Source organism: Poecilia reticulata, linkage group LG11 (assembly GCF_000633615.1).
Source record: "Poecilia reticulata strain Guanapo linkage group LG11, Guppy_female_1.0+MT, whole genome shotgun sequence".
Taxonomy (NCBI): Eukaryota; Metazoa; Chordata; class Actinopteri; order Cyprinodontiformes; family Poeciliidae; genus Poecilia; species Poecilia reticulata.
The window spans coordinates 12,235,109-12,257,443 of record NC_024341.1 but is presented as its reverse complement, the minus strand read 5'-3'; the positions used below and the strand labels follow the sequence as shown (position 1 = coordinate 12,257,443).

Sequence of the window (22,335 nt, the reverse complement as noted above, 5' to 3'; positions counted from 1 at the left end):
TGCTGCCGGCAGCTGCCTGTCTGTCTGTGAGTCTGCAGTCGTCACGCTCTGCACCGGCGCCCGTACGCGCGCGCACGCACGCACGCACGCAAAACTAATCGGGCAGGTACACGCAGCTGTAAAATCTCGGAGTTAACACAAAAGACCGAGCTGAGCATTTTGTGATGCTTTTAAAAACACTCTCCTCCAGCAAAACAAGCGCACATTCACGGGTTTGCTGTTAGGGGGCAAACGTGTGCAGCAGCTTTGTCCATTAGCGGGGCTCTGAAGGACGGGACGGCTCTTTATTCAACGAGACTTATTTACTCGCAAAGAGAGAAAAGAAAAAGAAGGGCACCGGGAGTCCAGAGTGAAGCAATACGGAGCTGAACGTATTTACACCAAAAACATAGAAAAGGGCACAAATAAGTTGAATAATATGATACGGTGGGGTGGGGGGAAGGTGCTCAACCCACGCGGGAAAACAAAGGCGTCAGACAAAAACGCGCAGACGGGAGGCACGCGAATAGAAGGAAGTCAGTTTGTGTGATGTGCGGTGACTTCGTTTAACCTTCCCCCGTCTAGCCGGCGAGGCTGTGTTTGCATTCTCCACAATCACCTTGAGTGATTCAGCAGTCAAGCAGAGCAGACGGGAGTCCCGACCTTCCCCTCGCTCAGCCTCCTCTGTTTAAACCACACGCACGCGCCGCTGCGCCTCCATGCAGCGCCGCTGCACAGGCGAAACGGAAAACGCGGGCCTGGTTATCCCCTCTGTCAACGCACATTAAGGCCAAGGCAGGGCAGCCAGCAGAAACGCTGAGACCCAGGAAAGGTGGGAGGTAATCCTCTGGGCTTAAATGTCCTGCTTCGCTCAGCGTCAATGCAGGATTGAGTTATTTGTCTGAATTAGAGAGCAGAGATTTTCCTCATACGAGTTAGCTCATCAATGACGCATTTCGGTTTACGACTGGGACCCTAAAACGCAGAGAAGGCCAACAGAAATACAGGTTCGGTAGAGCTTGCTTTTCCGTTTACTTCAGACTGTAAGCATATTGTTCTTCGTTCTGTTAATAACAGAGACTGCTTAACGAAAACAAGCACTGATAACACGGGGTTACAATGTAAGGTAAAGTTGCAAGGTAGGTTATATCTACAGGAAACGCATTGGTGGGGGTTCAAAGTTCAGGTACGTCCATCCAACAGTGTGGTGATGGCTACGTTATTTCTCAAGCTGGCAATGATTCTCATCCCTCAGAAGAGAACTTTTCTTCAAGAAATGGACAAACTGTGGCAATTCTGAGCACAAAGACCAAACAATAATCACAGTCTGCCATCACCAGCAAACTAATCCTGTGACTGCCAGAAGCACAGAGCCTCGAAATATAACAAGTCTATAAAAACACTTCAGAACTTCACTTTGTTGATAGATGGATAAAAAAAAGATAATGATTTTAGGAAATATATTTAGAAAGATAGGCATGAATTTCAACCTACATCTAGTTTTTCTGGGTCTTCGTGACGTAGTTCGTCGTCTGACAATCCTGACGGAGAAGCGACTGTTAATGAATTACACCCATGTGGATGATTTCTAAATAGATCACTTCTAAAGGCTAAACTGGCTGCACTGAATTTAATTAAGGTTGTAGAAGAGTTTGGAGTTGTGCCATGGCAAGAACTAAGAAATTCCAATGGGTATGAATAACTCTTGAAGCAGGTTTGGCTTTATATGGTGTGGGAATAGTTGGGAGAAAAATGTGTCTAATCGTAAAAGTTATCTTTAAAAATAGTCATTCTTGAGTTAGTTCCTTTTTGGCCGAGTTTCAATCAACACATCGTTTGCGTGGCTCTTCACAGTATTAAATTAGTGGAGTCCTTCCAAATTAAATTAAATAAAATTTAATTTGGCACAAATGTAATTAATTTGAGTTGAAATGGCTCGTGTCTGACAAAAGGACTCCGATGTTGTCTTATTATGTTGAAATTCCATCAAACGGATTTTTAATTACCTTTATTTACATAGCGCCGTGAAGAACTGCTATCTCATCCCGAGTTGCACTGCATTTAATAGCTACAATTATCGCCTAACGGTTAATGGTAACAGTTTAACTTCACATCTGCCCAAATTTCTGAAATAAAAAAAGAAAACCTCAGTGGATTTTTTTTTTTTTGGAGGTTTATTAACAACTTTTGACAGTGTTGTGAAAAAGTATTTTCTGCTTTTAGGACTCATCGCTGAAAGACTCCTCAGTTATCATCGCGCTTTCCTCCAAAGTTGACATTTTTTTAAAAGGCCATGCTAGTTCGGATCCCTATTTTTTGAATTTGAAAACAGCTTCCAGGGCCAAGTTTAGTTTTTTTAATTGTTTTTTGTTTTCATAGTCAAATTTGAAGAATGATCTCAAATATTTAACTATGAAGAAGAAATAAATAGTAAAACAGTTTTAAAGAAAAAAAGGATTATGAAAATATTCATCTTGATGCCATCGTGTGACAAAACACTTGAAATATGGATGGCAGAAATAATACAAGATGTTCTTTACTTTACACGTCACACCAACCTGGCACTAGAAAATAACTAAAAGCATCACTACGGTTTGGATCTGAGTAACTAAAAATCACACAACTGTGCTTCAGAACAGATGGTCACAATCTTCCTTCCTGTTCCATTGCTATGTAGGTAATTAGTGGGACATTTGTGTTGCTGTGAAATTTTTATCCCCCCTTAGGGAAGTTGATCTTTGACCATGTGAATAAAAAAACAAACAAAAAAAACATTTTCAACACTTTGTTTAACCATGAGACAGTGATGGCTAAATTTAGCCACGTTTTTCCTTTTCTCACCTGGATTTTCTGGTGTTGGCAGCTTCCGTCTCCATAACGACCAGGTGCGATCTCTGGAAACAGCCAACAGGAACTTTGCGTCAGGCGAAAAGGCCATCTGGGTGACTGTGAGGGTGTGATACGGCAACGTCTGCAGCTGCCGCCACGTGGCTGTGCTCCACAGCAGCACAGCTGCATGTTCAGCTTTAGATGCCTAAGTAAGAGTAGAGGATGTCATTTTGTATTCAGCACATCAGTACGCATAATTCACAATATAGTCAGATGTAGTAATGTCTGCTTTGGAGAGGTTTTCCAAATCCAGGACGCTAAAAAAAAAAAAAAAAAAATAGACAAAAGTTGAGAACTTAGAAGTATATAACAGAGAAAGTCTGTAATCTGCGGAAAGTCTTGCAGCAATTATAAGCCAAACCAAATTGAAAGTTATTTTAATCACTCAAAAACAGAATTCAGCCTAAAAAGTGCAACCTGCTAATGTTTAGATATGGTGCTCATTGATCTGATTTCTCTTAGCAGTTTCCTGCTTTATAGAAAGTTTTTGAAAAATGATGTGAAAAGTATTTGAAATTTTACATGTTCAATTTAACATCATTAGTTGTGTTCTCTTGCTTTTTTTTTTTTTTTTTTAAATCCCCATTTCTTTTCTAAACTGTGTAGAATTATCCAGAAAAAAAAGAAAAGAGCTGTAATTTTCGTCACTACATACTCTCTTGTGGGTCGTACAATTCTCTCTCCTACTTTTCCTGTAAGTACTTTCTTTAATGCTGTTTTTAATTACAATTTCGCTCTCTACATGGCCTGCCAAGTAATGACGGATTTTAACTTACATTTTAATATTAGTAATTCTTAGTAATTTAAAACAAACTAACATATAGAGATTCAGAGATTTAAAAAGAAAAAAGACTGAGCATAGAAACAAACAACATAAATCAGAAAATGTCTGAAACTGAATAAGAGCGATTTATGCCAGTGGAAGGCAGAAAACGTTATTATTGATTGCTGCCACCTTTGTGGGACTGTGCTTGATAGGTTTCACACCCTGAAGTGAAGCATGTGTACCATAAAAGAACATTTCCTCTCTGACCTAATGCTGTAACGCACAGGAGATTCGTGTAATCCAAACTACGAGCCAGTCTGTTTCTGCAACACTGACCTTGCATGCTGATGCAACCAACGTCTTGGCACTGTCAGAGGCGAGGCAGAACATCTCGAATCCATGACCGTACCTGGAGATAAAGAAGGGCAATCATTCTCAGATTAATCTTTAACAGCCCTGAAAGATATGGGAGGACAGGCAGATGATAAGACAAAGGGCAAAAAAAAAAAAAAAAAAGAGAGAGACAGAGAGAGAGAGAGAGAGAGAAAGCGATCATCCGACTTGTTCTAAACACCAGGTTTAAAACTCTGAGCACCATAATTTGAAAACTGGTAAATAATTATGGTGTGAAATTATTAATAATTTGAAAAAAAAAGACAAATGGAGCAGCCAGTCAGTCAAAACCTAATCGTTTTTAGCTCACCATCACCCCGGTCATTTTAAAATGTCAACAAACTAAAATCACAGTCTGCAGTTCGATAGGGGGAAGAAAAAAAAAGAAAAAAAACCCTCCCATCTTTCTCTACCAGGAAGCTTTTAAAAACGACAGTAATTTGGCCAGGATGGGGAGAGCATTATTTATGCCACAAAAATAATGTGGCCACTTACTCATTTTAATGTTTCTATTATGCACTAAATGATTCAAGAGGTGCAGCCAAATGGAGGCAGAAAAAAAAAAAAAAAACTGCTTTCCAACACAGATGATGTCCACACCTCGAATAAAAGGCTGAGCCATACGTCATGTTTATGGAAGATTGACTAGTAAATGGATTTAGCATTGGCAACAAATGGAGACAATATATCCATCCTGGAGAGGAGGCTCACGGGACGGCTCAAAGGTGGATTCTGACTGGCTGACAAGAAAAGAGGGCGAACAGTATTGAGGAGCCTCTAGAAATCACTCACTCAGTTACAATAAATGCTTTTGGCAAAACAAAGGGGAAAGTCCCTCAGCTTGCTTAAGAGTAACATTAGGCCACACTAGGCTCCCATGTCTGATTTTGAATTTTTTTTTTTTTTTTTTTTAAACACTAATGCATATTTTCTTAAATGTTTCTGGATACAACAAAATGAACATCCTCAAGACAAACTATCACATACAGATTCAATCTCAAGACGTTTTTCACATTTTCCATGTATTTTCGTATTTCCAGGGAAGCTTTGGACCAACTCCATGCAGATGATGTACGAAACAAAACAGCAGCAAAGCAAATTCCCACTGCATGTGTAAGTGGAGACGGATGACACAGTCATGATTCCGATACGTATAAAAAAATCACCCATACCACAGTCATAACAATAAGCTCTGACTGACAATGTTTTCAAACACAAACATCAGATCGTATAGTTAGGATTAGGAGTTTGCTGTTTGAACTGTTTTTTTTTTTTTTCATAATGTAAAGAAATTACATTTATACGTTTCAAAATATAATCTGTTAGCATATTTCTTAGATTAGCCACATAGTTGCAGTACTGTAAGCACTTGCAGTGGTAAAACAGTTCAACTGATAACATGAGGCAAAATACAGCTACTGGATGGCAGAGCAGTCAGCCAAGGCTTCAAGACCAGACGCAGCAACCTCTGTACTGCTAAGACTAACTACATGGATCCTGAGGAGCGTGAAGATCTATAAGAATCGACAGCACGCCTGCATCCTTCACAAGAGCTGGTCGTAGTTAAAAAGCTAGCCGTGAGAAGCATGGTATAATACAGCAAACCTAACAGAATCTAAGACACTTTAACATGAGTGTTAGTTTTCCTCCACGCACGACGTATCGCATGCAAGTCGATTTTGTTCTCATCTGACCTAGGCAATTTCTTCCTTTAAAAATTGAAAACCATTGATATTTTTCCTTCAAATTAATATTTATGTACTATTCGATGTTTGTCTATTACAGGAAATTCTAATATTAAAATTGAAAACATGAAAATCATCAAAAGAGTACCATTACTTCTGCAAGGTCTTGCAACTCTAGAATTATGGATTCTAATTTGAAATGACAGCAGCATTACTTTAAATTAAAGTGAAGGTCGGTGTAAACAACGGACAAATAATTTGTGAGAAACGACATTAAAAATCGAAGACAAAAAAGTTTCGAAATCATTTAACAGCAGGTACCAAACAGAAAAGAAATAAAGTTGATACTTACAGTTTCTGGACTTCGGGCCACAGTGTATTCTGGAGGAGATGATCCTCTGGGGGCGGCTCTGTTAAGTCCACACAACCACAGACGCACACAAACATGAGAACAACATAGTTTAAAATCCTTAAAAATATCACTTGCGAGGCTCTAAAAACTGGGTTGTTCTGGTTTTTAAATGGAGTTAAAAAAATGTTTGGAATGTACTCAAATGAATACATTTCCATTGCATAAATCCCTGTACTGTTAAAGACTGATAAATAGACCCCGAATGTAACAGGAGGATCATTTAAAAGGGAAAAGAAACGGCACGAGCACCATAAGGAAATTGAATTAAAAGCTACATGCTGCAGTGAGAGAAAGACAAAAGTTTCTTTGCGTTCACAGTTTTCAGTTTTCATTTGGTTTGAAATTTCTTCAGTCCTTAATGAGTTTTCCAGGCGATGGACTCAAGGCAAGACCCAAATGTTGCCCTCAGTAACAGATCCTGTACAATGATGTCTTGCCGTGGAGTTTAATGGAATAGAAAAGTACGCTCCTTGTCCTATTAGTTATTGGTCATCAGCTCGTCATATAGACCTAATTATTCACTCTTCCTGCCCGCAGAAGCCAATCTAACAAGAGAAAATACATTGTTAACAGCAGTTGCCACACTTTGTAGATCCCCCACCGCCCCGGGGTTATTGATACTTAAGCTTTGCAGTCCCATAAGCTTGCTTTCTAATTAGCATTGCAGATTAAGTAGCGGCTTCACTCATGCTGATGACAGCCCTCAACACCCTCCAGTCCAGGGGGAATAAAATGCTTCGTTGTTTGGCTCTTGTACATTTTGAATTTTGGCCTCTCAAGGCAATCTTATCCAAATCATAAAACGTGTTTCCCTACCAAAAAATTTCTGTTACTTAGAGGTGCACAACCAGTGATTTCATTAACATGTTTTTTTTCCCTCCAAATTCTTCATTTTAGCTGCCATCACTGCCTCTTGTCGTACAAAAAGATAAGACCCCCGTCCTCCCCCTTTTAAATCTGGAGGGTTTATCGCATTTGAAGATAAATATGAGCTTTACAGTACCAGTCAGGCTGAGCGGGTGGAAATACGACTCCTGGTATTGGTCAGATATACTGCTGAACCGTTCCCCTTCTTCGGTGGTCTTCGGGACAAGGTCGCCTGTAAATTCACATCAATGGAATGAAAACAGCGAGCAAACCTTTCTAAACCAGATTGGGCACAGCTGTTTCCAACTACGCAGTTAAAGTGAAATTGATTTTTGAATGAAAAGCGATTATAAGATAAAACGGAGCCCCCAGAAGGAGCAGTGAAACACTTAACTGCTGTGCTGGGAAAGTATTTTACCTTGAAATACGGCCTTGTTGGAAAGACCCAAGGCAGGTGTGCTAGCTCCTTCTGGAAGGCTGGCTGAGCCCTGGGAAAACGCAGACAGATGGAGGAGGAGACACATTTACAGAACAACTAGGTCTCCGTCTCTCTGGCTCTATCAGAAGTATTTATACCTCTAACTTTTTCACATTTATAACATGCTACGATTATCGTCAACTCCAATGAATTTTGTGTGGCTTTTAGGTGATAAACAAAAACAAAGCAGTGCCCAATTATGAAGTGGAAGGGTTTTTACAAAGTATTTACAAACAAAAATCTGAAAGGTGCGGTGTTTTATTCGTTTTCAGCTTGTCAACAAGACACCACAAAATAAAAACACGAGGCAATGATTTCAGTTGGAAGGCAGCTAATTGGTAAACGACAATACATCCAACATGTGTAACTAATTCTCACTAACTAGTCTAGTTTTTAGTCGTTAGTCAGAGAACAACGGTGAACAAACGGCATCAAAAAGACCATCAGACGCAGCAGCAGGTGTGTTGAACTAGGGAAGGAATTAAAGCATTCAATATACTCTGGACAACACTGCATTAGAGGTTGTGAGATATTTATGACTTTGTACAACGCTTCACCTTGACAACAAACCCTAAACATACAGCCAGGGCTATAATGACAAGGTTGGATCAAAGCATGTTCATGTGGTCAAAAGTCCAATTGAGAATCTGGGCCAAGACTTTTTAAATTAATGTTCACAGATGTTCTCCATTAACCTGACTCAGTCTGAGTTATTTTGCAATAAAGAATGCAAATGGCTTTCAATATCTGGGTCTGCGAAGCTGTTGGTGAACTCAAATAGACTTGCAGATGTAGGAGCAACAGAAAGTGTTTCAACAAAACACTAAGTAAAGGGGTGAATACATAAGCATGAAACCATGTTCCCCTTTCCTGCCACTTCACAACTATGTACTACTTTATGCTAACCTATGAAGTAAAATCCCAGCGAAACACACAGAAGTCTGTGGCTCCAGCTCAACAAAATGCGGAAATGTTCAAGAGATGTCACGGCATCGCAACCACAGAACAGAGGACGCTTACGCTGGACTGAAGAAGCTTTTCTTTCGAAATCCCAGAGATGCTAGCAAAGTTCTCCACAAAATTTCGAGGCGCTTGAAACACTCTGAGGACCTTCTCGTCAGCTCCTGACACGAACTGAAACCGCCCAACCATGGCCAGACACTGCATGTCGTAACCGTGGATCTGAGGCCGAGAGATTTCATGCCAGGTTGCCTGCAGGGTTGAAATCCACAAAAAAAACATAAATAAGAATAAAGAAATAATAAAAATCTAGATATGATTATGTGGCTAAAATGGGAAAAGCAGAATTGGGATTTGGTTATTTATTGTATAAAGCTGCACAGACCTAAATATTTTCTGTTTAGGAGAAGAAGCTCGCTACAGTCTTTATTAGCTTTGTCCTTGCATTAAGTAGTACTTAATGAAAAAGTATGTTTTTTTTCAGTCAAAAGTCCTCTATCAAATGAAACGTTCTACATTTAGATCACAATTCTTTTCCGTTTCATCATTTATAATCCAGTTCTGCATCCGCCTTTACCCGTTTGCTGTCCTGCTTCCTCCATGGAGTGAACAGTCTGGTGGTCTGGTCTGAGCCCACGCTGAGGACAAACTCCCCCTCGGGATCCCAGCTCAGGTCTTGGACAGCATTAAAGTGACCCGATATCACAACTCCCGGTCTCCACCCTCCCTGCATGGAGAGCGTCACGAATTATAGGTTTAATTTACTCTTTAAATTGACATAATAATATTGAATATCGACCTTGTATTTCAGTGAGGTACAAATTTGTGCGATTTTAAGGAAATGATATCTCGGCTCATTCTTCAGTACTGTGGCTCATGTCATGTGACCTCAAACTAAATCGGCCCGAGGGATATTTTTGAGGAGATGTAAAAAAAAAAAAAATTATTCCATAAGAAATTTCCATAAGAAATTAAAGATTAAAGCCATTTGTGGCAACCATACAACCATAATAATAATTATTCTTCCCGTCATCCGATGCAGATGCTCTGTCTGCACTGATGAAGATTCACTCACCTCGACATTCTAAATGCACCAACAAGTTGGTATTCTGGCCTTTTATTATTATTATTTCAGCTAAGATTTCTTTGACCGCTTAGGGGATGCAACATACTGTTTGCAGAGTATTAGTCTTTCCTTTCAGCCTGTCATGGATCAGCAATCAAGAATTATGGGAAATTCAAAAAGTGCCATTATGATAAAACTAACTTCATCCATCCAGGCGTAATAGAAGTTAAGCTATCATGTCAAAGTGTACAAACTCTGGCTGTTCATAAGTGAAACACAAAGACATGATTGGACTTAATGTACCTCAGTATAGGTAAGTAATAATTCCGCTATCAAGATGTCGCCACCACATGTATCAGGTAAATATATCAACCACATGTCAAACTGTATACATGGGAATTGAAATTCAATATTATACCAATATCCATCCATTTTCTTTACACCCTTGTCCCTTAGTGGAGTTGGGAGGGTTGCTGGTGCCCATCTCCAGCTAACGTTCCGAGCGAGGGATCACCCTGGACAGATCGCTACTGTGTCGCAGGGTAACACAGGACAAACAACCATGCACACACACACTCACACCTAGGGACAATTTAGAGAGGCCAATTAACCTGACAGTCATGTTTTTGGACTGTGGGAGGAAACCGGAGTACCTGGAGAGAACCCACGCATGCACAGGGAGAACATGCAAACTCCATGCAGAAAGACCGGGGCTGGGAATTGAACCCAGAACCTTCTTGCTGCAAGGCAACAGCTTTACCAACTGCGCCACTGTGCAGCCCATCATACCAATAATTAAATCCAAACAGACCTTTGTGACTGTGATATTGAACCGATTAGGATTACAATGATCCTCGCAAATTAACAAACTGTGCTAGTCTACATCTAAACTTCTCATAAATGTAGTTGTTTTTTTTTTTTGCTTTCCAAGATCACATTTTACAAAAACGGCGATAGAGTAACTTTGAAAGATTTAATTTTAAAGGACATGTATTGAAACAGCTGTGATTGTCACCTCTTTATCCTGATCCTTGCACCAAAGGTGCAGAGCTCCGTGGAAAGCATGAGCCAGAATCATCGAGCCGTCCGGACTCATCTGGCAGCCATAGAAGCCCAGAGTGTTTCCACCTACCTCCCCAACGCGCACCTGGTTTTGAAGAGAAAATAAAATGTGTGTCAAACCACTGAGTCATCTGCTTTTTTTCCAACACATTTACAAAACAAAGTATTAGGTAGTGGAGAACATTTAGTTACTGGGTCACTCATCAAGTGAATGTGACTTGCAAAAATAAATAAATAAATAAAATCATATACGTGTCAAAGTGGAAAAAAGCTAATTATATCAGCATTTTCTAAACAGTTATTGATGAAGGATTTAGCATCTGCTCTTTAGTCCTATGTACACCGTTTGTTTTTCCCCAACCTTCTGAACAATGACATTTAAAGAAAACAAAAGATAAAGATGAAGTAAAGCCTCTCAAATGTGGTTTCAGTCTCTCTTAAAGTCTCATTAACTAACAGACTTCATGATGGTGGGCAGAAAGCGAGGAGGGGAATTAAAAAGAGGGCAAATGAGATTAAGCTGACAACTCAGATGAGAAATTATACAAAATGGGACTCATTAGACTTGAATAAACCCCACGTTTTCCTCCAAACAAAAATAGATTTGTCTGGTAAATAATGAAAGCAATTTCACCACAGCATATTACACGAAACAACTAATCATGAAAAATGTCACAGCTTGAGAACCCTGACGGTTTTACACAAACTGGATTTGGATGAGAGTGTCTGACCGCAGTGTCGTCCTCAGTTGCACAATGCAAACTCTCCATCTGGGCTGAATTTTTACTGAAAAACTAGTTCACTTTGAAAACACAAGTTAATCAGTGAGGTTACGGTGAGAACAATACCGGAACATTTAAAAAAAAAAAAAAAAAACGACTATTTTAGGATCTTCACCACCTCTCCAATTATAGGCACGGTGCTTTTGTTCATACAGACAGTTATGTAACCGGCTTTGTGGATTCAAATGACGACCAGGGGCAGAGAGCACTTTTTGATTTAAGTAAAAACAACAGCTACACTGACAAATGAATATTTTCCAAGCCTGACGTCATCAGAGGTCATTAGCTGAGGTTATTCTAAACGTCCTGGAGCTCCTTTAAAAAGAAAATAAGGCAAATTAGGAACGATATAAGCAAGATGCTAAGGAAGATGAAATAAAAAAGTTATTTTAAGGCTATTTGTTAAGAGAACTGCAGCAAAGAGTTTCATCTTGGTGTCAACAAGGCTGAATCCCATTTCCTAGGCTTAGCCTCCGAACCCTCATCACTTAACTCAGGTAGTGAGTTAAGTGATAGTGACTGAAACTGAGAAATTATCAGTACTTTCCAACCTTGTTCACATCTGGCACCGAGATCCTGGCAGCGTGAATGAGCGGATTGTGTCTGGATATTGCCAAATACAGACGTGAAAGTGAGCAAGTGAGGAGAGATTTCCTTTGACCGCTTTCAGAGGTAGGTAATAAAGTGTATCTCCATTAGTTTGACAGTGTTAATGCAATCTATCCACATCAACAGACCATTCCCCAGCCCAATGCGACGACCCCTTCAAGAAGCAGAGTTAGCCGGATGGCTCTCAGTTAAATTACCTTCCCCTCCGAACAAAACAAGCAGCGTTACAAAAGCTGCCACTGCTGTCGCAGGAAGAAAGCAGAGCAACTGGACTTTTTACACAGATCATCTGTCTAATATCATGCTGACATGACATAATAACAATTTTAACAAATTATGTAAAAAAAAAAAAAAAAGAAGAAGAAAAAAACCTTTTAATAAAAATTAAATAACAAAAAGACAAAAGCAGCAGTTTTGCTTTTTCTGGATTAAAAAAAGATAAATACTAGGCTAGTTTTAACATTTTCTGGATTCGTTGAGAGAAACTGGAAAATTGAATCACACTGAATACTGAAAATCATAAACAATATTGTATCACTGCTGTTGTGATACAATATTTCCAATAAAAAGATTTCCTCTCGTTGTTGTTTTTACTGAGACACTTTAAACTCGGCGCTGCAGTGGTTGATGAGGCATTGAAGACAAACTAGAACTGAAATGATATTTACAGTACAGTTCGTTTCTCTTTCAAAAGGTAGCTGGAACCTTCTTAAAAGGACTCACATTTTAAAATGCGTGTTCAAATCAATAAAAAATAGTTTCACCCCACAAAAATATCCAAGTGTTTTTTTTTTTGTTTTTTTTTTTCAGATGCAAGAATGTGACTCGTTGTGTTTCTAGGCTAAAGAAACTCATAGCAGCATAATGAGGTCAGTTCCTCAATTTTATTTTCTAATTATAGTAATCAAATTAAATTCCTCACCACAAGAAAGAACTAATACAAAATCATGAAATAAATGTTGAATTTACCAAACTGGAATATGAACTCCATTATTTTTTTTATTTTTTTTTCCAATGTTATATGGAATACAATTTTGATTCAATTTGGGAATATGAAATTAGATTAAATAAACACAAAACACTGAAATTTATTGAAATATTTCCAATAAAATAAAGTTTTGTTGAGGCCACAAGGAACTGATTTGCCCTCTACTCACTTCAAAAGAGGAGACGTCTCATGGAAGACACTTAGTTGCCATGGTGAAGGGCTAGGTCTGTGACACCGCTAAGCTTAATACACTGAACCATTAGAAATAAAACCAATAAAACCCTTTTCTGACCCTTAAGCCCTGACAGGTGTATCGAAGCAAAAGGAAAGACTGATGGGAACTGGATCACTTGCAGCACTCTGAACCCAAATCAAAATGCTTAATATCAACTCAATCTTTAATTAACTTGTGCCTCACAACATTAACGTTTTCCTGGAGGAAATACTTGACTGACCCCAAGCAGAAACACACAAATTAGATGCAGAAAGGTGAGCCTCGTCCATCGTGCGGGCTTCTCCATGGTCATCAGTGACCTTCTAAATAATGTCTGTAAGAATGCTGGACCGCAGCAGAACAAATGGCAGCAATGAAGGCATGTCTTTAGGTTGAATGGCCTATTCCTCTGCTGAGGGAGACAAAAGACTACAGTGGGGGAGGAGAAGTAGCCTGGGAGGGACATAAATGGTGAGATTGAGAGGAAGAGATGCAACATTAAGCAGATTGATTTTAAAATTCGGCACACAACAGCAGGCTATAAATCATGAAAAAGAAAACGCACACACACACAGAGGCAAATTGCTGTCATCTGTCGTGTTTATGAAGAGGAACAATATGGATACATGCTTGGACAGTGGCGTTGCTGAAGAGGAGCACAACAAGGACGGCAGGGATAGGACTGTATATATGGCTCCTGGAGAGAGATCTGAGATGAACATGAAGCAGGCCTAACCAAGCAGAAAAAGCCCCACAAAGTGCCCTCGAATCTACCCTTCAGGTTATTGCATAGCCAAGCACAAAGCGTGACTTCTTTCTTGGACAAATTCAAAAGCACTTGCTTTAGGCCACATTCTCTAGTTCCAGCAACAACAAAAAAAAGAGGGCAACGACAATACCCACAAATATAATTTTGGGTCAGTGGTCCAAAAAAAATATGCATTGATGACATACAAGACTTATGAGTGACTAATGAAGTAAAAGGTTATGCTTTGCAAGGCGTGGTTCAGAAACAAAAATAAATTAAAAAAAACACACTAATAGTTACACATGGTGGCGATGATATGATGCTGAGGCTGCTTGCTAGTAAAAACATCATCTGTTGGTGACCTTCAGTTCAAACATCTCAAGCAGCAGGACACTGAACAGCCAGCTCACCTCTGACTGACCCAAAAAAGGTGTAAGTTTTGGAGTGGCTTAGTCAAAGTCTAGTCTTACATCCCATTTAAGATGTTATGGCTCGACATTACTAAATATATATCAATAATATGGCATTTTAGAATTCAAATAAAACTTATAATGTAGAAAACTTTTCCCATTAAATCGGAAAAGCATGTGGTTGCAAATCGCTTTTAATCTGAATTTTATTTATTTGGTCCTTGACATTTTGTCAGTCTGAAGTAAGGCTTAGAAAAGGTTACCGCTTAAACACAAACTAAAAGTCCCTTCGGTGGCTCTCTGTGGTCAGTCGCAGATGTTAATTACCAGTGCGTTTATGTGGCGAGATGTTTTTTTTTTTCCCCCACAGCGGTAAGCTCTGACCGCCCCACTGCTAATCCCGCTGTCCTTTAGATCCCACCAATTACTCTAATCAGAGTGAAGATGTGAAGCTCTTCTCTGCAAAAAAAAATATATATATATATCGATTAATTAAAGACAAACAAGGCTGGCCATTTAGCGCCGCAGAAACTACTACGCCCAAAAACCTCGGTCTCGGTGCGGCTGAGGATCTTTCGGCTACATTAACGAGAGCGCCTTCAAGGCTAATTTCTAGAATCGCGTGTAGAAATGTTTTCTTCGAAAGGTTTTGCTGTTGTTGTATGTGGAGGTTTGTGTCTGTGTGTCACACAGCTTCAGAGGTTAATCTCCCTTTGTAGACAGGGATTCTGTCACTTCAAAGGGTTTGCTCCTCAAACAGAAAAAAGAGGGACTGAAAGAGGACTCATATGCCATGCACTTTCACACAAACAACACAAAGGTTACGCCAGGTCTGAGGATTATTTATTTATTTGGAAGAATAAAGGCTCCCGGTGCGCAAAATATCTTCCTACATCCCCTTTTCTACAGTTTTTCCCCCCTCCCTTCACATACCAACCTTTTTTTTTTTTTTTTTAAGAGAAGAATATGCAAAATTCTCAGTGGCTTTAGGCCCTAATCATCCCGCATTTCAGAGGAAGAAAACTAAACTTTGTTGCTAATCGCCATGGAAATAAAACCAAGGGATCAAAGGTCCCAAAAAGTAATAGATCAAGCAGCGAATCTTCATCAGCCTGGAGTGCAATCACACACTGGGTCTCTGTTCACTCAGTCGTGCGTGTTCATTTGAAAGGACACACTTCCAGGATATGTGCATATGCGAACACGTCTTTGATTTTATTTTTGGATTTTGGACCAATATTTGAGCAAGAGGCCGTGTGCTGTCCTGAACCACCTGAGAATATGATGCGTTTTGGAACAACAACAAAAAAAAAAAAAAAGGTGTGGAGCAGATGGGGCGAGAACTGCTCTTTTTTCCTCCCAATCCACACTTGTGTTAAATTGAGCTTCCACTCTGGCACAGCCTCAGCTGCTGGGAGCACAAAGAGAGGAAGTTTCCATTGAAATGAGAGAAAACAGGAGAGCTAGAGAAAGGGAGAAAGGAGGGGCAGAGGAGGAGACAAAAGTTTTAACAGCTTAGTTTGGGGAATAAAAGAAAAAGATGATTCTGGGGAAAAAAAACAAAAAAACAATCAGCTTGGAAATTTCACGACAAACACTCCTGACTTTTCTATACTCGCCTTTCCAGAGTTTTTAGTCCTTTGTGGGGTTTTTTAAACTATCAAAAACGTTAAAGCTCACGGTGAATTTATTGCATAAACGTCTACAGTGAACAGAAAGCTACAAAAGCTAGGAACGAAGGAAGAAAGGAAGGAAGGACACCATGTAGAAAGAAAGGACACAAGGGCCGCATTCAGATAATGGGATAAACAATGAGTTTGAAAATGTAAGCATTTTTCCACACTTTCTTTCCCCACTTATTCAAACTCAGAAAACACTAAAATCAGCTTCTTTATCTGTACATTTTCACATTATGTAAAACCCTGTGCAATTGTTTGGTTCTGCTCTACAGTTCAGCTGCTTTGGTTAGATTTCATGAGAAAACTGCATGATACGAATCCAAAGCGTCCTCCTACTTCTCGTTCTGAGGGCGCAGAACAACTCAGACATTACTGTCCTCTGTTACAATTGCATTAATTCGGGGCCGAGAAAACAATATCACTCAACTGCAACGAGAAAACAAAACAATCAATAAATCAATGGCTTAATCTTTTAACAGACTGTTGAACATTTAAAAAAAGCTCTAAACAACCCTCTGAGATCGTTTAATCCAGTTCGATAAAGTCTAGTCTCCTTTCCTGCAATTCACCGGGAGCCGATTCCTCTCATTCCAGCTTTGTTCTTTTCAACCCAATTATTGTAAACAAGCAGTTAATCCACGGCCTTTTTGTCCTGAACTGCCTGCCGTGACCAAAACCTCTTACCTTCTATGTTTTATTTCTAAGCACATGTAAATGTTGGATTGCTTTTCCTCACACGTTTTGTCATTCATTAAATGAATAAAAACCAAAAAAATGAGCTAGAACAGAAGCTTCTCATCACCTTCTACTTTTATGCATTGGGAAATGTGCTGCAATAGAAGGGGGCGGGCGGGTGAAAGAGTTAAACATCCGAGGGGACGATATCAGCTTGTCTGAGCTCAGTAGTGCACAAGTCTCAGCTTCTCCTCATCACTGTCTGTCAATGCTATTTCTGACACCTCAACGTCAGAAGGAATGGGAACTGAGATAGTGGAGACAAAGCAGGAGAGGTGGACTATGGCCAGAGAAGAGACTGAAAAGAAGGTTGGCTCTATAGCTGGGTTGTGAAAGAACCGTATTGGCAGCAGAGAATGATGATTGGTTGTGTGTGTGTGTGTGTGTGTGTGTGTGTGTGTGTGTGTGTGTGTGTGTGTGTGTGTGTGTATGCGTGTGTGCGTGTATGCGTGTGTGTGTATGCGTGTGTGTGTGTGTGTCTGCATAAACTGTCATACTACTAAAGTCAACACCTACCTGCTCTACCCAGACACCAGATCCTTCCTCAGGAGCCCAGATGATCATGGTTTTGTCCATGGAGGCTGAGAGTAGAATAAGAGGCTGTTGCAGCTCACCACCTGCAGGGGGAGACAAAGACACTCAGATGCTTACAAGATGAACGTTCACAGCTAATCTTGTTCGTAGTAGACTATCGAGACAGGGGCTCTCACAGGTATTCACAAGTCATTTTTTCGCAGATCCAGTTTCAAGTTGTTTGTTCCAAGTTCAAATTCAAAGGAGTGAATGTTTTCTTGCTCATGCAACCATGTCATTTCAGTCTGCCCATAAAACTATTTTTGCTAAATGTTAGAAAATCTAAAAACATAACATGTTGAGCGAGTCACAGGAGTAACAGATTATGCAAAGCAGGAATTGTATAAATTATAAAGACCAACCAACCATAATTTCATACCATCCTAAAAAATGTGCGTTGTTAGAGACCAACATGGTTTCTACAACTTTATTTGTCAAGATGTTTATTACATGTTGAAAAGTTGAGAACAAAACCACTACCTAATTGGATTTTATTCGTTTACATGTTTAACAAATCGAGAAGGAGCACAATGATACAGACTCTATCCGATTCAGCAGTGTCGTGAAGGGATGAACCACTTTCATCCCTTTAGCATCTGGAAACTCTTTGATCAGTTCTATTTCAGAACCTAAAACACTCAAACATAAAATAAATACAGATTATTTGAATCTCGACTTCTGATATGTGACATTTTAACACAGTTTAAATAATAATTGAAATAAATAAAATTAAAAATGTGATCTTATTTGTTGTGATTGCCATCTAAGCTGGACTCAGTTTGGCAGCCATAGTTTAAAGAACTGCAAACAAACATAACCACTGAAAAAGACATCTCCATTTTGCATGTTGGACAAAAACTTCTGATGCGGAAAATTAAATAAGGACATCAAAATATAAATTAATTCAAGTATTCCTTTTTCTTCAGAAATTTCTATTTCATCTCTTATATCATGGAATAAGAAACGATTAACATTTTTTCATACCACGTTATCTTCTTTTTTTTCATAACTGCATAATGACAAATTCAAATATTACTCAACACTGTGCAGGAGTCCTAGGAAAAAGCCTTAATGCCTTTTTAATTTAAACTACCTTCATAGACAGGAGGCTGCCAGCTGACTCCATAAACCCAGTTCTCATGTCCTGCCAAGACAGTTTCCAGGGACACTGCAAACCTCGAGACCATTCCTGTGAAAAGAACAAAAACGGCCAAATGACAACAACAAACACGTCAGTAATATCAGGTAAACATGCCCTGATATGAAATCAAATGCAAACATATGTTGTACTGATTATAGGGAACATGGAAGTCTTTCTCTATATAAACATAATAATAATCATAATAATAATAATAATAATAATAATAATAATAATAATCTCTCCTCATTTGCTTAATTAACACATTTTTTCTGTAATCAAGTCTGGCTGGCCCACTCACCTCTGTCCTTCACTTCAAAAACGTCCTCTTTCATTTTGATGACGGTGTGATCATCTTCTGTGTGCGTGTCTGTGCCAGATTTGGCACAGAGCCTCCACACTCTGATGAGAGAGTCCTGTGAACAGCTGGCTAATAACAGCTCGTCCCCTGAATGAGACACGGAGAGAGGAAACCTGAAAATCTGCTCTCTAAGAAGCCTCAAAGTTACAAAGGTCCAATACTGAATATGTTGTTGTGAACTACACACAACATCTACTTTATATTACGCGTATAATAGATGAGGGGAAGACCGACATGACATTGTCATAAACATAACGCCTGTAATAAACATGAAGGAGTCTTCATAAATGTTTGACTGTTGTCATAAAATGCCATTCGGTAAATGACATTTTTTAATGCAGGGCCTGTTAAGAGTGAGTTCAGCTGAGTTTTATTAATCACACACAAAAAAAAGGGGGTGAAATGGAAATGTTCTGTATCGTAAAGTAACAAATAGACCAATGAAATAGACCGATGAAAACAATAAATTGCTGTGAATTAGATTGACCAAACTAGTCAATGTGTTTTAAAGCTTATGTTGTCCTTATATAATTAAGCATTGAAAGTTTTAGATCAAGAGCCAATGAAGTGGCATCATTGTAAAATCCAGAAAGGTTATCATCTTTTAAGATTTTTTAAATACATTTTCTTAATACATCTGTCTCACTTAAAGGACCCCAGTTTCAAAAGTGTTGCCACCAGTAAACAATTGGCTAGCTTCAGACGTTTTACATCTCATGTGAAAAAAAATTGGCCCAGACACATATGTGAACACTGAAACTTGTACAGTTGACATTTAATGGACTGCACCCCCTCTCTTCATTAAAGTATTATTTTACGGTTTTAAATATATTTTTTTTTATAATAGCAGTTTTACATGTCAACTTCTTAATTGTATTGAAGCTTTTATTTAAATATGTTTCTTTGTATACTTTTTTTTTTTACAAGCATTGAGAAATCTTTGCAAATATTTTGTTTAGTTTTAATTTGCAAGCCATGGGCATAAGGTTGGGGTATTAAGCAAAGGAGCAAAGGACAAAAATGGTCAAATTAAACAGATGAGATGAGCTCAGGCTGTATTAGAATTCAGCTTAAATTAAAGATGATCACGATTACGCTGTTAAATGTTGGACAAAGAGGGACCTAAGCCTTAATGTTCTGGTTATAATTATCATCATACCCCAAGGTATCATGTCCAGAGAATTTAACAGCTGCTCCATCAGGGATCAATGAGAGGTTAGCATCTAACTGTGATGTAGCCAATAAGACAGCAGGACCACAAGCCAACACACAGACAGGTGGCAGACAAAGCCCATGCTGGTTTTCTGCTGAATGTCCCTGTCTTTATACATAATGCATGTCAGCTTTTTTTTCCTGTGGTGACTAGTCCGGTTTCATCTGTGCCAAAAAAGACAGACATATTATCATAATGCTATACATTCCTCATTTGAGAAAGATGCCAAGCTATTAAGTCAATCAAAGCACTGACACTTGATAACACAAACTATAATTTGTTTTGGTTTCCGACTGAAAGTCTGCCAAAACCGCATGCAATTGTGACAGGAGAGCTTATGTTTGTTCTTAAATGGCTTACAGACAGTTGAGAAAGCACCTTCGTCGTTCTAGAAACTATATTTTTGTGACACTGACATACTGAATCCTAAACATAAAGTAGGGATTCTCTTTTTCTGCCACTGCTGCTGCTGACCAGCCCAGTGCATCAGGTTGTAACCTTCACCTAAGGCCTGTAGAGCCACCAATTATCTGATGACCAAGCTACATGGGGAAAGAAACAAAACAAAACAAAACAAAAAAAAAACATATAAAGAATGATCCTGTTTCAATGTATTATTTTTGGAACTACACCATTAATCCAAATATAAATACATTCTCTCAAGTCTGTTTTTTTTTTTTTGGTTCATTCAATGCTTTAATAGATAAGGTAACACTTGAAAATAATAAATCTGATTATTACAATTCTTTATCAAGGATTGCAACTAACAAAGGTTACATTACAAGTGCAAAACCAGAAGTTCCTGATATCTTAAGCTTGTTGGTCAAAAGCAACAGCTGTTTTTCATGCATTTTGCCAGTCATAATGAATACTTCAAAAGCATATAAACACATGCAATTCTTCTTTCCTTGAATCTGCCAATGAGGCAACAGAAACAGGCTTTTGAGTTTACAGTGCGCTGGTTGCACCTTAACAGACAAACTCACCAGTACATGCCCATTTCACGCCACGGACCCAGTCTTCGTGCCCTTGCAGCGACATGGCTTTCTGCAGCTGCAAGGGAGCCATTTCACAGAGTCAGTAGTTGCCTTCAAGCATCAGAAGCTCAGATTAAACAATTAGGATTCATGAACAACCTACCCCTGGGGGAGTAGTGAGGCTAGCTTACCTGACTGCTCTCCTGCACATACAGATGCACCCTGGAGTCATCACCCCCGCAGGCCAGTATGGGAACTAGAAACGCACATAAAGACAAAACACACAAACCATGGGCTTAATATCAGAAAATCAGTTTTAATATGCAAGAGGCGGGTGGAAGAGCACGGCAACACACCAAAACGAGAAGAATGATGTAAAAGGAAAAATGTGTGTGCAACTTAAAGGGTGTTGAAAGAGCAGCTTGTGCTTACCTCCAGTGCCTGGCAACAGAGCTAGAGAGACATCCATCATGAAACTGCTCCCAAATGATACATTATGGAGGCACTCAACTGAGGAGACATCCACATGGAAACATTTTCAGACACCGTCACACAGTTGTAAACAAATGGATTGCGGGACTCAAAAAGACTTCTAATGTCTATTTTAAGCATGTTTTCGCCTTATGCATAAAAAGAGCCAAATTAGATAGTGTAATATTTACATTGGAGAAAGAAATTCGAGCTAAACTTATTTCCGGTTTTCAGAGATACTTCTAAAGACAGTAAAGCTTCACTTGTGTCCTTTTGCAGTGACAGGCAGACAAAAAAAAAACACTCAGGAAAAGGAAACTCAAATCCCAGACAAGTTAAAAAGAGGAAAAGCAGATGAAGGCGATAACTGGAAGCTCCACTGACACCCAGGTGTCAAAACAGATTTCTGTCAAAACCACATAGGAATCACTGGGATTGTATTTTTCAGTTTGGCCCCCTAACATCAACTGACCACTGAAATAAAATGTAGCATAAAATATTTGTTCAATATTTTATAAAGAAGGAAAAACATTTAAATGTACATAAGCTTAATAATAGATTGAATCAGCCAAGACAAGAAGAATATTTTGCACATAGTGAAACTGATATCTACTTTAGTCGTAAGATACAGAGAGAATAATGAACTGCAAACCAAACACAAAATATCATTAATAGCATCTTACAGTGTTGCAATTCAAATAAACCATAAATAAACTCTCCATGGTCTGCTTAATATTATCAAGGCAGAGAAAAAAAAAAAGTTACAGTTCAAACTGATGAAAATTTTCCATCACAACATTTCTATGGTTTAACGTCACCCTCCTCCACCTGTTGCTGCTCAGGCCGGGTTATTTCCCTTTTGTACAACAAAGAAAAATGT

At 39.0% G+C, this 22,335-nt stretch overlaps 1 protein-coding gene across 1 annotated transcript in view; it reads right to left on the bottom strand.

The window, feature by feature from the left end:
- Positions 1–22,335, bottom strand: part of elp2 (elongator acetyltransferase complex subunit 2) — a 29,579-nt gene that overhangs the window by 3,269 nt on the left and 3,975 nt on the right. The window contains exons 5-18 of the mRNA XM_008421806.2: positions 21,417–21,494; positions 21,176–21,240; positions 20,994–21,060; positions 18,735–18,881; positions 18,389–18,484; positions 17,239–17,339; positions 10,511–10,642; positions 9,007–9,156; positions 8,490–8,681; positions 7,410–7,479; positions 7,128–7,223; positions 6,065–6,122; positions 3,971–4,043; positions 2,821–3,013 (exon numbers count right to left, since the gene is read on the bottom strand). Coding sequence (XP_008420028.1) covers positions 2,821–3,013; positions 3,971–4,043; positions 6,065–6,122; positions 7,128–7,223; positions 7,410–7,479; positions 8,490–8,681; positions 9,007–9,156; positions 10,511–10,642; positions 17,239–17,339; positions 18,389–18,484; positions 18,735–18,881; positions 20,994–21,060; positions 21,176–21,240; positions 21,417–21,494 — 1,518 coding nt within the window. The remainder of the gene's footprint in view (positions 1–2,820; positions 3,014–3,970; positions 4,044–6,064; positions 6,123–7,127; positions 7,224–7,409; positions 7,480–8,489; positions 8,682–9,006; positions 9,157–10,510; positions 10,643–17,238; positions 17,340–18,388; positions 18,485–18,734; positions 18,882–20,993; positions 21,061–21,175; positions 21,241–21,416; positions 21,495–22,335) is intronic.